The 16,890-nt window shown below is 40.2% G+C and overlaps 1 protein-coding gene across 2 annotated transcripts in view; it reads right to left on the bottom strand.

Annotated features, from left to right (window-relative positions):
* Positions 1 to 95: 95 nt before the first annotated feature.
* Positions 96 to 16,890, bottom strand: part of Elp1 (elongator acetyltransferase complex subunit 1) — a 51,928-nt gene continuing 35,133 nt past the window's right edge. For both annotated transcript variants that reach the window (XM_020175894.2, XM_074051313.1), the window contains 11 exons: positions 15,984 to 16,081; positions 14,298 to 14,499; positions 12,063 to 12,124; positions 10,087 to 10,149; positions 9,651 to 9,711; positions 7,903 to 8,016; positions 6,897 to 7,008; positions 6,296 to 6,423; positions 5,472 to 5,626; positions 3,545 to 3,620; positions 96 to 610 (listed from right to left, as the gene is read on the bottom strand). In XM_020175894.2, the coding sequence (XP_020031483.2) occupies positions 543 to 610; positions 3,545 to 3,620; positions 5,472 to 5,626; positions 6,296 to 6,423; positions 6,897 to 7,008; positions 7,903 to 8,016; positions 9,651 to 9,711; positions 10,087 to 10,149; positions 12,063 to 12,124; positions 14,298 to 14,499; positions 15,984 to 16,081 (1,139 nt within the window). In that variant the 3' untranslated portion in view covers positions 96 to 542. The remainder of the gene's footprint in view (positions 611 to 3,544; positions 3,621 to 5,471; positions 5,627 to 6,295; positions 6,424 to 6,896; positions 7,009 to 7,902; positions 8,017 to 9,650; positions 9,712 to 10,086; positions 10,150 to 12,062; positions 12,125 to 14,297; positions 14,500 to 15,983; positions 16,082 to 16,890) is intronic.

Here is a 16,890-nt window from a genome sequence, read left to right as displayed (position 1 = left end):
TGGACATACCTTTAATCCCAGCACTAGGGAGATGAGACAGGGGAATGAAGCCAGCCTGGACTACAAGGTAGTGAGATCCTATTTCAGAAAACAAAAAAACCAAAAAGACATTATTTTATTTGTCTTCATATTTTCGAGGCAGAAGCCATGAAACGTTCCCTACTAGCAGATAAGAACTGGGATACAAATCAATTACGTGATCTGTCAAAGGTCCCAGTGTGATCTGTAGCTGGGAATGAGACCCAATCTCATGACTGTCATAAATAATCATGCTCTCACACAGTGCTACATACAAGAACAGCAATCTTTAAAATATTATGATATACTGGCTAAAACTTCAAGTTTGCTAATGATCAAGTTGTATATCCAAAGTACAATAAAAACAGAACTGCCTGGTGTATACTGAGGTCTGGTGCATACAGCAGCCCTCAGCAATGTCCCTGGTTTTCGACTGCCAGGCCTCAAGGAGCCAGGGCTGGGAGAACAGCTGGGAGTGAGTGGAAACTGGTCTTCTCTGCTGGAGTCTTCCTAGCTGGGGCCAGTCACTCTAGCAGGCTCAGTTTCCACTGGTTTCTTCTGTTGATCTTTGGTGGTATAAAAACTTCAGTATCTGTAAGAAAGGAAGGGAAATTGTGATAGACAAACTCTTGCTGAAGGGAGCTCGGCAGTAATTCTATGCTAACAAAGTAGGCAACTAGTTACCTGTGAACCTGCTGCTCAGAGCACACACAGTCTGGAGTCCCTGCCTTGAAAAGAGGGTCCGCATTCAACTTCAGATAAGTGATTCAAAGTAGAAAGTTCTGTATCTCAATGGGGAGGGGTGGTTCTGGGTACATGGCAGTGCATAGTACACCCAAGATCTCTGCATTTTACTACGTGTAAAATGTACCTCAATTGTAGGAGTTAAAAAAAGTGGTATGTACATACGAAGTGATATGACTAAGGATACTTCATGATAAAACTCTATGAGGGTTTGGGAGGCATGGTTCAAGTAATAGAGCACCTGCTGTGCAAATGCAAGTACAAGCCCCAGTACCACCAAAAAAAAGAACTCAAACCTCTATGAACAGGTTGATCAACTAAGATACCCCTGCTTAAAAAAACATGTAAATTAGGGGGTTTGGAGGAAAGTTCAATCACTGCGACCTAAAACTCCTGAACACTCTTGCAGTTACATTTGTGGAGTCTCTTATCTAATTAGGAATCACATACAGGAAGCAGAGATATGAAAAAATATGTATATGCAAGGATGTTCTTTTTTCAGAATTATTAATGATAAACTTCCCACAGTACACCTGTGGGATACAGCACATAGATATTAAAAAATATTTTCAACCAGGTGGCAGTGGCTCACACCTGTATTACTAGCTACCCAGGAGGCTGAGATTGGGAGGACAATGTTTGAGGCCCGCCTGGGCAAACAGTTCACAAGACCCCCATCTCCAAAATAACCGGAGAAAATGGACTAAAGATTTTCAAAGAGTATTTAACAATGTGAGAAAAATCAAGATAACTTTTTTAAAAAGTCATGATTTTTATTTCATGTAAACATATGCACATGTATTTTATACCTAGAAATTTCTATTTTAATTTTAACATTTTACAAGTAAGACTTTCTCTAGTGATCATATTATCTATTTTACACTCACACATAACTTACTACTCTTCACTCCATCCCACAGACAAAAGTCCATGAGGGGTTTTGGTTATGTAAGAACACTAATACTGAAAATACCAACTACATAAATTCATTGATAACAGATCCAAATTCCATAGTGAGTCAAGTTTAAATGTGGCTGTCTTAAGAAAAGAAACAAACTATGAAAGTATTCTAACTTATTTTGAAAACCAGATAGAACTGTAACTATAGACTTCACTAACAATAAATACCAAGTATTGACTTTTTTGGCAGGAAGTTATTCTGACAAACTATACGAGAGCAAGATATGACATCTTTCACATTTCTATGTTTGAATTTCATGACACAAAGTCATTTCTATAAAAATTCTTTGAGGGCTTTTCAATTTTTCCAAGAACCTCTCAATTCTTTTGTCGTCAAATCTTTTTCACTAAAGCACTCATTTTGCTATCCATTAATGGCTATGATTCAAGCACTTTTCTAATATCACTTTAATACATTTTATGAAATCCTACATTTTTAGAAGATTTGCAATCAATCTGCATGATACTGCACTGCACAGAAACAGTCACAGAAAATGACCCATCAAGTAGCTAATCCATGGAGCACTGTGTGAATGTACCTAACACTGTGAGCTGGGAAAGGGCAGGTTGAGAAGAATCTGAGTGAGACTGATTTTGTAAGTAGCCTATCAATGCCACTTTTGGATCAATGAGGACCTTTTCCCTACACAACCTTGCAACCGCCAGACAATGATAATACACACTCAGATGAGGAGCCCTCAAATATTTCACTCTTCACAGCTCAGCTGGAAGTGCTCTTTGGACATCTAGAACACCCAGGGGAAAGATCAAGAACACCCAGGGGAAAGGTGTGACTGAGCGATCCTTCACTGATGCCATGATAAGGCCAGCAGCAACAAGCACATGGAACAGGATTGGACGTAGTACAAACTAAATAATTACCAAATGGCCTCAGATCTAAGGTGAATTTTTAGCCTTTCAGAAATATGTATTTGTTGAAACTGACATGAAGAACAGTTTGCCAAACTCCAGGAAGAAAGGGAGCTGGGACTATAGTAGTTACTATGCAGTAGTAACTTAATTAAGTTTATACAGATAAACTTAATTTTAACCCCCAAAGGCTACTTCAAATGTCATCAAAATGCTATTACAGAGTAGCATTTAAATGAAAAAAAATTAGAATGTTGCTAGTGACATGAAAGAAATAGTTACTGCAAACAGCAGTTAAAAAAAGGCCAATTATTTTTGAACATATCACTTCTTTTCAAAACCAAGAGAGGTTGGTATGCTCGAGTGATACACCTGAACAGTAAATAATTAGGTGCCAAATTCATCTGTCAAAAGTTTTCAGCCAACTTTAGGCTAGTCTTTATGGCTTCTAACTTACGAATATGTACTCTAATTGAGAGCCATCGCTCCCCAACAAACAAAATGTTTTACATATAAGTAAATAGGAAATGACACACAATGCTAACATTATTGGATGTGATAGATTATCAATCGTAAAGGTGATAAAAGGGGAAGAATTACGAAAATATCCTCATGATGTGATGCAAAACTGCCAAGAGCCAAAAATAATGATTCAGAAGAATCTTCCAAACGTGTATGTAAATGTAGACAGTTTAGAATCAAACTGCAACTGTGGTATGTATGGACAAATATATGCCATACATACATAAAAATGATCTATCTGATGTCACATTGGACCCTCGCCCCCTCCCCCCCAACTACTGAAGCATTCAATCAATCTACTAAAGATGTAGTCTCAGAATTTAGGGGGATCATCATCAATGCCCAGTTTCTCCCTAAACTGCTGACCTTCACCACAGCTACAGACAGTCCTGCTCACTACAGTGGTAAATGGCAGAGAAGAGATACTAACCAAGAACAGGAACTGAAGTCTTCTGCTGTTGGTATGAGGCCATGATACTATTTGCAGTGGAATTTGGACCTAGAACCTAAATAGAAAATAAACTACATCAGCAAAGATTAGCTTACACTACTGAGGATTGAAAAAAAAACAGGCCAAACCTCTAAACAGCCTGCCATTTTTATTAGTATGGTATCATCACAGTAATTATCTTTTCCTATGCGATTTTAATTTACTAGCTTCTCAACTCAGACTTTTAACTCTCCTTTCTCCCAGAAGAACAAGGTAATAATGGAAGGAGGGCTGCACTCTACATCAATATATGCTTCACATTTCCAAATGAGCAAGCCATATCCCTGGGGGGTACAAGACTATAGAATATACTGAGTATCCATTTTACGTGCTTGAAGACTTGTGGAAACAGTCACATTATATTAACACAAATACAAATATGCGCGTCTTATGAGCAGAATGCAAGCCTCTGGGCACTCCCACCCCCATCTGTGTGTGCAGTCCCTGGGCAGGACGTTGTCTGTCAGGGGTAATGCCATGCCCCAACAGCACGTTAGTCAAGTGACACATGGGATCCTGAACATATCCCATTACTACACTTTGCCGACCACAACAAACGCACACATTTCCTAGTCATTTTCCCTGAGAGGTTCATAAAGTTGGTGTCTTAGAAGCTGATGTAATATGAACAGAAGCAGGGAGGGGACACATTTTGAATTGTTAGCCTCAAACCGCTACACCTTTGAAGACCATCACATCCTTTCTAGTAAGTATCTATTATAATAAATTCAAGCATTTGTGGGGTCCCAATTCTTACTTGCTTTTATATCTGTGCTTTGTAAAGTGCTTCTACATCTACCCTCTTACCCAACCTTCAAAACATTCCACTGGAGTATTCAAGGAACCTATGCCCACTTCTAACTGAGGGAATGAGACCCAGCAGGAGGCCAATGTTTCTAACCAGTGAGGTGATTACTACAACCTGTCACTAAGCATCAAACCCACCCTTTTCTACACTGCTTGGAGCCTGAACATTCCTCTTTGTCAGCTGGCTCCCTGTTATGCTCCACCAACAGGGAATGCCAGGAAAAGTGCAAGGTTGGAGGAAGAAGGATTTTGCTTGCTTTTAACCCAGCAGCAATTGTTCATTCAAGCTTTCATTTATTTCTGTATGCTTAGAACCAGCCTCCTTATGGTCCCCAGAATTACCTGGATCAGTTGGCTGGCACCCTTTTCTCAGTGGTCTAGAAGTATTGGCTCTGAATTATAATAATTCCCTGCCTTTTCCCTTCATTCCCTGAACTACAGGAGTAGAAGCTGCTCCTAATTACTCTCTCATTATGCCTCCCTCCTGTGCTCCCCTTTTGCCTTTTTAGTCCCCCAGTGCTTATTTAACCAATCCTGTATTAAGCTCTCTGTGAGCAAATAATAGGTATGGTTTTTATTTTCCTTCCTGAACCCTAATATACCAGCCTTTTTGAATCCAAATCAAACTGTCCATATAGACATGATAGGCGAGACAGTGAGCAGAGGTATAAACAATAAATTAACAGATGACAATACATGAGAATTCTTGATGGGATACAATTCAGCCCCGCTCTCCAACTTCCTAACAGGGAGGTAAAGGTTAACTCTGACCCTAGCTTTCCTCCTCCCCACTCCATCTTTCATCCTCATCAGACATTCCCATATCCTCTATGACAGCTGTTTTAAGTGGAACAGAGAAATAACAACCCACTTAACCTTGCCAAGGTGTACTAATCACTGAGCAGGAAAATATGAAATATTACTGACAGCTTAAACACCTAAAAACTAACTATGGCACATGGTGTTTTAAAAGCAGGAACTTTTTTACTTTTACAGGATTTTATGACTGTAATAACCACTGAAAATGATGAAAATCCACACTCTCTTGGAGAAAACTTACAGGTGTGGCTGAAGTCTGCTGGTATGTAAGAGTCCAGATTTCTGGGAGTGATCTTTCCACCAGCTGCAGAGAATCCTCAAAGGCCTTCTGTAATTCCCTTCCTTGCTCATCAAACTCAAAGAGGAAAAGTACCTTTAAAATACTGTGCACTTCATCTAGGGAAGAAATTTGAGAGAGTGGTTAGGTTGTGTCCGTATTTCCATTGCTAGAATCATACCATAGTTTCTTCCCCAAGCAAAAAATTTCAAATGTCACACACTAGTTGCTTTCTTCCACATTTTCTTCTTCCCAAATGCTACATCTACTACAAAAGAAAAAACAAAGTGGAAACAAGCAGGAAGCAGTGTCACACAAACCTTCATCCTGGCTTCAGTGCTAATCTCTCACAGTCCTGTCAGGTGGACACCAAGTAGGAAGGCTTCTAGGTTACCAGCTAAGAAGGGCTGTTTTAGGAGTATGCACTGAAGTGACCTCTCTGCTGAAAATTTCCTTCTTCCCTCAAATTGAGGAAATTGTATTTATCTACTAAACTGTACTTGCCTATGGTCCCATTTTTTTGTGGTCAAGAATCATCATTAGATGAGCCAGGTGTGGTGGTGTACAACTGTAACCTCAGCTCTCAGGAAGTGAAAGCAGGAGAGTCAAGAGCTCCAGGCCAGGGCTGGGGGGACATGGTTTAAGTGGCAGAGTGCCTGCTTAGCAAACATGAGGCCCTGAATTCAAACTCCAGTATTGGCAAAAAAAGTTCCAGAAGAGCCTGGGCTATATAATGACTCTGTCTTAAAAAAATAAAAAATTCATCATCACCTCTATTGAGAACATACCTTTCAACTTTTCAATGCTTTGTACCACTTCATTCAAAGCCTCTAAAAGGGCCAGATCCTCCAGTGGACTCCCTTCTTTGAGGCTGTGCTTCTTCCGCTCTGCTTTGCGACGATTTTTAGATGATCGCCTGTCAGAAATTAGAGATGTTTAAAAGGAGGCTGGGCCTGTGCCAAACAGATTAAAAATGAATATACCTGTTGGCCACCACTTTCTGGGAAACTAAATAGTCTACAGAGCACATTAGTACTTGGAGGGAAACAGTATTGAGGTATTAAAGCCATACATAATATAAAATGGGAGAAAGTCTTACAAGCAGGAAATAAACAAGGAAAACCCCAAGGAGTGATGTTTTTCCTTGGATTTTTGGTTGAAATACAGAGTTAATATCCTGGAACATGACTAGAAGAGCAAATAACCTGAATTCTATAACAACGCACTAAGTAAAGTTAAAGGCAAGTTTCATCTCAGAGATAATGCTGGGAAATCCCTGCACAACTTCCTCTGGCTTTGAAGAATATCCTCCCCTCTCCACTGCACTGTCCTTCTACTTCTCCATTTACCCAGGGGCTGGTCAATGTGCTGACTAGATAGGATACGTACGCTGATATCCTGGAGTTACTATGAGAATATTTGCCACTCATCTCACTGCCACTCACAACACTGCTCGTTTCAGAGAAGAGGTCTGACTCTTGACCAAGGTGTACCTCATCATCTAGAAAAGCAGGATGTAGACGAAGACCTATTAATGTGGTTTACCATCAGTGAGGTAAATGGACTAGTCAATCAGCACATACAGAAGGATCAATAAAACTTACCACAAAGTTGAACTCAAAACAAGTAAGGTAAGAGTAAATATAGTGTTTATGGTAAACACATAGTTTATCAAACTTCCTCTCTCTCTCTCTCCCTCTCCCCCTCTTTTGGAGGGGGGAAAATGAAGAAAACTCATTTTGTGGAACCCAGAAGTACTCACTGCTTGGCTGGCTGTATGGGGGCTGGGGATACTTGGACAGAGCTCTTCTGAATCATACTTGATCTTGACCCCAGGCCCTTCTCCAATATACAAACAAGACATACATAGCCCCTAAAGAGTTATGTATTTCTTGTCATAGGACAGAAATAAAATTTCAAGAGGAACACTACAATGGTTTGAATACAGTTTGTCCTCACTCAAGTCATGCTGGTGCTTAACACTCAATGCGACTCTGAGAGGTGCTGGGATCTTTAAATGGTGATTAGGTCAAGAGGACAAGTGTTTTCCTCACAGGAGTGAGTTCTGCTCTTACAGGTCTGGATTGGTGGCTTTCAGAATGGGCTCTTACAAGCAAGCCTGGCACCACCTCTCACTCTCTTAATACACATCTCTGCATGTGTATACCTGCCTTTCTGCCATCAAGCCCTCACCAAAGCCAAGCAGAGTCAGCATCACAATCTTATACCTCCAGAACCATGCACCAAAATAAACCTTTTTTTAAAATCAATTACAGTCTCAGGTATTCTGTTATAGCAACAGAAAATGGACAACAGACACCAAACAGCTTAGACAATGTGCAGTGGTAACTGTTCCCCACATCACAAGTCACAGCGACTTCATGCAGGCACTCACCCAGATTCACCTGCTGCCCTTGCTCCTTGAGCTCTCGAACCACCAGTAAGCGTTTTTTATGGCGAATGAATGTTGTTGTCTGAGAGTCCAGAAACACCATGTAATTTTTCTGGGCTGGGGATATAGAGTGGAAAATAATTTGAACATAATATTTAAGCAAAGATAAAAAACTAAATGCGTGGAGGTGATGAGGAAGGATTAAAGTTCAATACAAAAGAAGAGGTATCTAGGTCTTACAAGCAAGATTTTTTTTTTTTTTAATTTACTGAGCATTAGTGACCATTAATGAACTGGAGATGGAGATCCCAGAGTTCACTGACATTATCCCAGAACACTTTCTACCACTAAACTTGTAAAATCATCTAAATGAAGACTTGATATCGAATACAAGAAAAGATAGGAAAATGAAAGGAGTGCACAGGAAGCTGTTAACAAAAGTAGGGAAGAAAGTTACTTAAATGTTTCCTACTAGACATTCATCAAAATGCCCCTAGGAATGGAATAAATGTCTCTAATGATTATTTAGAAGTACTGTCCAATTAAAAACTGAGAGAAAATGACTCGTTGGATATACGGAAAATAGCCAATATAGTACTGTCCAAGGGCACATTTTATTAATAGGTATTAGCCTTCTGCAGATGAATTATCAGAATCTTTCTAGGTTCTCATTAGTGGTGAACTCCCAGAACTGGCTATATATTATTACAGGACCAGAAAGGATGCTTTCCATACCCACATAAGGATAACTAAAGCAAACAGTACCAAAAGTACACCAGAAACTGATGTAGTGAGGAAAGGGCAAGGGCATCAGGCAGGGTATGAATGCAAATATGAATGTCAAAAGATCACATATTACTTAGTGCATACATTTGCTTAAAAAGGCAGAACTTAAAATCAACCCTTACTCCCTAAGATTTTTGTAGGTCAAACTGATTTTCTTTTCTATTTTGTTTGTAAGGGGTCCTAGTGATCACAAGAATAGTCTAGAACTGGTAATATTTGTCAGTTCTCTAGAAGCCATAAACTTTATTTGCAAAATTTTTTTTTAATGTTGAAAAATTTCAGGCCTACACAAAAACTGTAATAGCTCAAGGAACACATATAACCTTTATCTAGATTTACCCATTGTTATCATTTTGATATATTTTTTTGCTGCCTATTTCTTTGTGCATATGAGTGTGGAGGTACATACATACACTTGTGTGCACATGCTCATTACTTTCATGGAATCTTTTGAAATTAAGTTGCAGATACGATTCATTCATCCCCAAATATCTTAGTGCTGATCTCTAAAGATTAAAAATGTAAGAATAATAATAATATTTTACATAGCTACATACAGTCATTAAGTGCAGGAAATGTACCATTGATATAATACTATTATTGCCTAATGTGGCTCATATTCAAGCTACCAATTATTCCCAAATACAAAGATTTTTTTCCCCTCACTATGCAACCCACCTCAGTGCCAGCAGCCTCCTGGCACAGAGGCCAGGTAATAGTTTGGGGAGTAGAGTGAGAGGTCCAGGGTCCATCCATTACAAAGATTATTAATTGTATTTTGTCACATTTCTAAATTCAGGTCTTTTATAGGTAAACATTTAATAGCTTAGCATATTCTTTAGAGTTATGAATGAGCCTGTACAATACACTAAAAATGCACTAACATCAATAGAGTGCCCTCCCATTTCTTCACCCCCTCCTCCATACTTCTGAAAGAGGAATACTACCCAAAATGTAACCCTCACCTTCTAAAATGGAAGGCTTTACATTGGTTTCGATAATATCCAGTCTGTTATATTTGTAGACCTAAAAGAGAAAAATAGTTTTAGACAGGAAAACTTCTTGTCACTGGGAAGTTAAGATACTTGGAGAGAAATGGATCACTTTCAGAGGTGACCAGATATTTTCCTGAGAAGCAGGCATCCTATAAAGTAGCCAAGGAAATTCTACTCATTTCAGCAAAAACACTAATGTCACTTACGGAGGACTAACTCCAAACATTCTCAAGGATAAATTTTAAAAATGGTTTGAAAAATACTGCCTATGCTTAGCCTGTGAACCTGAGCCATTCATTTCTACTTAATTTTGCTCACTCAGACCATAAGGAACTCTAGCTGATGTTGTGTCCCTTGCTCTTTTTCTGCTTAGCACACAATATGGACTTTTTAAAAATTCTCTTACCAGCCTCAGAGCTTCTTCCCAGGAAGCTCCTTCTAACAGCAAAAGTATAGCTTCTTCATAATCCTGATAAAAGAATAGCAAGTAAGACAACAAGTGAATGGAGCCAGTGTGTCAGATGTCACCATAACCAACTGCAGCACTCCTACTAAGCTGCCTCCATTTTCCTGACTGGCCTTATCTCTTACAGTCCCAATTCTCATCATTGTGCCTGGCCCAGTATATTCTGGATACTAATCTCCATAAACACTCATACGAAAGGCAAAGGATGGTGGTATGTTCTTGCAGGATGACAAAGCACACGTAAGCATGATCTCTGAACATCAGAAAGATCATTTCTGCTGGAAATGCCCAGGCACTTTTTTGTGTTGGGTATTTTCAAGATAGGGTCTTGGGAACTATTTGCCTGGCTGGGCTTGAGCTGCAATCCTCCTGAGCAGCTGGGATTACACGTTTGAGCCACCAGTGCCCAGCACAATAGCCACTTTATGTTTATTTTTTTCTTCAAAGTTTTATTTATTTTTGGTGGCACTGGGGTTTGAACTCAGGGCCACACACTTGCTAGGCAGGCACTCTACCACTTAAGTCAGCCTGCTAGCCCCAAAGTTTTATTTTGGAAAACTTCAAACCTCTAGAAAACTGAAAAAATGACCAATAATGTCAAGCATTTTTTCAAGTGGATCAGCACACACATGACGGTTGCATTACTGTTAAGGGAGCCTAGAACAAAAGGATTCAACAGTTTTATGGACTTCTGGGAGGGGGTGAGGGGACAAAAGGGAGGGCTAGGAGTGGAAAAGTACTAGGAAGTGAGAGTTGGGGAAAAGTATCTTCAAGGTTTTTCCTCTTCTCCTACCGTATAAGGAAAAGCTTTCCATCAAAGGCCAAAACTCTACAAAGCAATAACTCCTGGCATCAACTGTGTATCTGTTCCTATTAGTCTATGGCCAGTGTCAGTGTAGTTTTATTATTTTCCTCTTTTTTTTTCTTTTTGGTGGGACTGGGGTTTGAACTGAGGGCTTTGCGCTTGCAAAGCAGGCGCTCTACGCCTTAAGCCACACTTCTAGCCCATTTTGCTCTGGTTATTTTGGAGACGGGATCTTGTAAACTATTTGCTTGGGCTAGCCTCGAACCATGATCCTCCTGATCTCAGCCTCCCAAATAGCTAAGATTACAGACATGAGATAGTGAAGCCTGTCATTAGTTTTATTATTTTCATAATAAGTTCTGTATTTTTATCAAAAGCTCAGATAAGTACTTATCCTTATAATGTGCTGTAAAACTGAAACCCTTTAAGCTGCCTGAGGTAAAAAGAAACATTTCTAATAAAGAAGATGAGAATAAAAGCCAGAAAGCTTACTTACTTTGTTTTATAATGGTGCTTTCTCTCTGTTTCTACTTCAGCAAAGTTAACACAAAACATAAGAGTACTTGGAAATTTAACTTAGTACTTTCAACCAAGAAAGCACTAAGTTGTATACATAATAGTAGAGCTACAATTACAGGATGAGCATCCCTTATCTGAAGTGATTAGAACCAGAAGGACTCTGGATTTTTCCAGATTTTGGAATATTTGCATATGTATAAAAGATTATTTTAGGGGTGGAAGCCAAATCTAAAGAGGAAATTCACTCATGCAGTATACCTACCTTACAAACACAGGCTGAAGGTAATTTTATACAATATTGTTGATGCACTTGCATTTTCACTATAACCTATTACATGAAGTTAGTGGAATCTTCTACCTATGGCATCATATCAGCGCTAAAAAGTTTCAGATTTTATATGAGAGATGCTCAGTCTGTATTTAGAGATGTTTCGGACAGAGATACGCAATGCAAAGAAAGCGATACAGAAGACCTTTTGGGCAAACACTATCTCAGAATCTAACAATTACCCACAGGCCCTTTAATCTTTACTATCAGTAAGATACAACTGGGAAGTCCTTTCCTGCCGGCTGGAAGGGCAGGTGAGCTTACCTGAGCATACTGTTCCAGAACTATAGCTGCTTCATTGTGTTTCCTCTGCTCAACTAGCTTTCCTGCAGAGATAACAATGAGCATTTGACAGCAAAGTTAAACAGGTTTTCTGTGTGTTTATTATGTATCAAACTCTGTACTTTCTGAGTTTCTCTAAGGGGACGAGGTATACATACCATGAAGTCCTATCTTAAAATGACTTAATCTAAATTTAGCACAGGTATTAAAAATCATGTATTGTTAAAATTAGCTTTAAAAAATGCTTCCAGATAAAGAGACAAGAAGTGGTTAAGGTCAGAGAAAGAAGATTTTTAAGTAGCACTGGCATGCTGCAGGAACTCTTCAGCTCATGTCTGTACCCTGAAGAAGTACTTACTTTGCCTCTTCCCATGAACTGCAAAATAAATCTCCTTTCTCTGCCAGGGGTAGAGTAGATGGAGGAAGCTTCCAAAGGCATGCAGAAGGGAAACAACCTGGTATTTCTCACTAATCCATTTCTTCCTCAGCAGGAAGAGATTTCTGACTCTTTGGTTGAGCACTAGATGGAGGTAGGTGGCTTAGGTTTGGAGTCATGAAGTCTTTAGCTTCTAGAATCTCTCAGCCCAGCTAAGATAAATCACCCCAAGAGAGGCACATAGAACTTGAGTCTTATTAAGGGCAGGCAGAGTAATGTCTCCCATCTCACGCTTGCTTCAGGATAATTATTAAAAAACCACTTCCACTACTTAAATAGTTTTCTTTCTTTTGCTGGCTTGTGTAAACTGCCCAAGTGTGCATGCAAAGTGACTACTGTATAACAATGCTGTACATCTCTGCCCTCTGTTTTTAATACTCTTAAAAGACATGACATAGACATACAGCACACTAAGAGTTTGAAGGAGGGATATATACATTAATGACCTATAATTTGGAATCTTTTTCAGGCCTGCTTTTTGTTTTTAAAGACTATGACAATATTTGCAAAACTTTTTTAAAAAAATGCTAGAGTTTGAATTGTTTGTTCCTTCCAAAAGTCATGCTGGCATTAAATTCCCATTATGAAATGTTAAGAGAGTAGAGACTTAACCCACCTATGGTGCTTTGTGGAGCTGTGGAAGGTGATCAAGATTAGATAAGGCCACCAGGGTTGAGCTCCCATGACTGAATACTGTGGTGTTTGGTTTTGGTTTTTTTGAGACAGGGTTTCACTTTATAGCCCAAGTTGGCCCTGAACTCGTGATCCTCCTGCCTCTGTTACCCAAATGCTAAGATTATAGGCATGGGCCACCATACCCAGCTAATGCTGATGTTTTACTAAAAGAGGGAGAGAGACCAGAACACACCTTGTACATGCAAACTCCATCTCTCCACATGTGACAGATACCATGCACCACCTCAGGACTCTGCCAACAAGGCCATCACTAGATGCAGGCCTTCAACCTTGGAGCAGAATAGTGAGCCAAAATAAGCCTCTTTTCTTCATAACTTACCTAGTCTGTGGTATTGTAGCAACAATAAGTGGACTATGACAAAAAAACCCCAAAACACTAGCACAGGTCAGAGCCCTACTTGTCTCCTCTCATGGGTGTCCTTATCTTCTCCTCCAGAAGGAGGTCAGATTTTGGTACTAGCCTCAACCTCACCCCTGCTTCAGGATCCTAGACCCCGAATTGCTAAACAGCCTTTGCATTCAGACTAATCGTATATTTGACCTTTCTTCCACCATAGTCCGGGCAATTGCTGTTATGGTTTCCAACAATCTACTGTCTATACCAGAACGGCTCCATCCCCAAATTCATCTTTACCTTCTTGCAGAACACATGATAGCCCAGCTACAGTGTTAGATGTGGCCATAGATGTAAGATGGCATGAATAAGATAGAATATACATGATGCTGTAACTTCCAGGTTATTTGCTACACAGGTAAGTGCTTTCCTAACCACCTGAAATACAGACAGAGATAACCAAGCCACAACCAGCTGCCTTAGGGATTGCAAGCCACATAATGGAAGGATCCATCAGTCTTTACCCAAGAGAGAAATAAACTACTTTCTTTAGTACGCCAATGCATTTGGGACTCTTCACCTCAACCTTTACCCTATTTAGTAGGCCATGTTTAACTAATACCACTATGGGGCTGTCTCAAGCCACAATGCCCTAAATTTATTTGTAAAACTACCAATCAAAGCAAGCAAGCACACAAACTAACAAGCAAAAACCTCCTAAGGAAACGGACAAATAAATGGCCCTGCTTACCTGCTAGAGTTCTACCAAGGCCAGTCAGCTGGTCTCCAGACAAGTGAAGCTGGGCTGCCACACAGAGTGCTTGCTGCCAACTGCCACAAGTCAGAAAGGCAGAGAGAGCCTTCTCATGGGCACCACAGCGGGCAAACACAAGCCCTGCTGGCTCATACAACTGCTCCTGAATCAGGTGCTCCCCATAAGCGATGCTGACAGCCTGGGACCAAGGAGATTCAGGGTAGATGAGGAAAAATCATTGAAGGAAGCCAGGCTTCAATCCTGGCTACCTTAGTTATTATACTCGAGAGTCTCTTGAATTACTTGGGAAAATGCTACGGTTGGATCAGGCAGTTCAACTATTTTGCCTTTGAAAACCTTAGTGGGGATGTACCATTTACTCAACAAATGTTTACTGAGTACCTACATATGTACTATCTTAAGTAGTAGGAGTAATACAGCAATGCAAAAAATAAAACCAAACAAAGAGAAGATCAAACAAGAACCACTACCAAGTTCCTGCTCTTTTGGAGATAGAGAATGGACTTACACAAGATGGTTCGTGACATAATGGCAAAGGTCAGTAAAGAGACAGAGAACAATGGGAGCACATCTCTGAGAGCCACGAGAAGAAGCAGTATAAAAAGTCAGGGGAAGAGTGTCTCTGGCAGACAGCAGACAAATCACCAGGGCCACCCATCAGTGTGGCAGGTCTGAGATGTAACAAGGCTGGTGGGACCAGGGTAGAGAGAACATGTGAGAAGGATGGAAAACAATAGCCAAGAAGCAGCCAGTGGCCAAATCCTACATTCCCCAGCTCAGTGATAGGCAGAGACACAGAGAGGAACACAAGTCCAACCCTTAAGGAACAGCCTGGTGGGAGAGTCAAAGCAGCAAACTGGTTTGTTTGGCAACTAGTCCAAGAACAGTTTTCTGGAGGAGGACAGAGAGTTCTTATGAATAGGTGGGGCTAAGGGTAGGTAAAGGGCTGACAGAGGCATCACATGGTATAAAATCTGTATATACAAGAGGATAACTACCTACAAGTAACTGGGGCCATGAAGAGTGGCAGAAGCTGGCAGGGGCCAGGTCATAGATAGGCATGTGTGCAATTTATAGATGAACTGAAAATGGTGGTGACAGTAGTAGAGTAGTGGTTAACGGCACAGCCTTGTTAGTGAGACAGCCTGGACTCTGTGTCACAGATCTGCCACGTGTAGCTCTGGATGCTTAGGCAAATTGTATCTTCATCTGCAAATCACATACAACAACCCATCAGGTTATGAGGATCACTTTGCTTACAGGCAAAGTGTGGGATTATATAAGAAAAGCTAAATACATGTTTGTGTAAACAAACAAATGAAAAACCCTAAGCTTTCTCCCTTTCTCCTGAAATAAATGTGGAAGAGCTACAGTCATCATGCAGCACAAGGGTAGACTTGAGAAGGCAGGATGGAAGTGCAGACCCAGGAGGAAACGGCTATGGTGCTCTGAATGAGGAACAGGGCAAATCCTCAATTTCTGCCCTGCGTGATATTTTTCCTAATAGATCAGGGCCATCTTCACAGGTAAGAAGTTCAAGATGAGGCAAAGTACTTTTAGGACAAACCCTGAAACCAAGGACTGTGCTATGGACCCAGGATCCCCACCAACTAACGCACAAAGTAAAATCAGGAGAACTCAATTTGCACACACATCACGTACCTTGTAGTGCTGTGAGTTTGGCGGGTATAACTTCAGAGCTTCCTTATACAAGTTTTTATCTTTTATTAGATTTAGGCATTCTGAGAAGTACTCTGGCCCTACAGAAATAATCACATCAACACAGGTGTAAGACTTTGGAAGCATAATGGATTTCACTTATATCAGTGGACTAGAAACAAAATTCATGTGGGACCTTTTTAAGACATACATAACCCAAGTATGTGGAGAATGGACTCCAGGAACCTGAATTTTTAATGAGCACCACTACAGATTTTGAGGCAGGAGACACAATGTCTGTGACCAGTGTTCATATTAGGAATTCTTGCTGCACTATCCAGCTCAGGGTTTTCTCATACTCCTTCATAAGAGTCACCTGGGGAGTTAAGTACTCAAAAAGCAACACTGATTCTTCTTTGTCCTGATGTTGGCCCTCGGAGAAGAATCACAACTGCTCCAGAATAGGACAATGACTGCTGATGGAGACCAATGGGTACCATTTTGGTTCTACTCCACCAGTCCCAATTAAAACACTTTCAGAGCATGGGATGGGACTTTGCCTCGTACTCTAGACAAGCTGGAGTTTCTCCCACATGTCGGCAACACTATAAGAAGGGAGATTATCAACTAATTTTGACTTAAGAGGCACTGAAGTGAACTTAGGAGGTGCTTACTTTCAACCCAAAAAGGATCTGCTCTATGTTCTTAGCTAGGGAGCACCTCTCACTCATGAAAAGTGATATGCTTCACTTTCAGCTTTTCTGGACACATGACAAAATAAGGTGAATATACGACATTATTAAAGTTTTCAGGAGTGGAAACTTAAATCAATCTAAAATAACCTTTTATTTTAATCTATACCTGCCTTGTTCCAAAAAAAGAGTTGATACAGCACTAAATTAATACCCTC

Source organism: Castor canadensis, chromosome 13, assembly GCF_047511655.1.
Source record: "Castor canadensis chromosome 13, mCasCan1.hap1v2, whole genome shotgun sequence".
Classification (NCBI taxonomy): Eukaryota; Metazoa; Chordata; class Mammalia; order Rodentia; family Castoridae; genus Castor; species Castor canadensis.
This window is presented reverse-complemented; position numbering and strand designations above follow the sequence as displayed.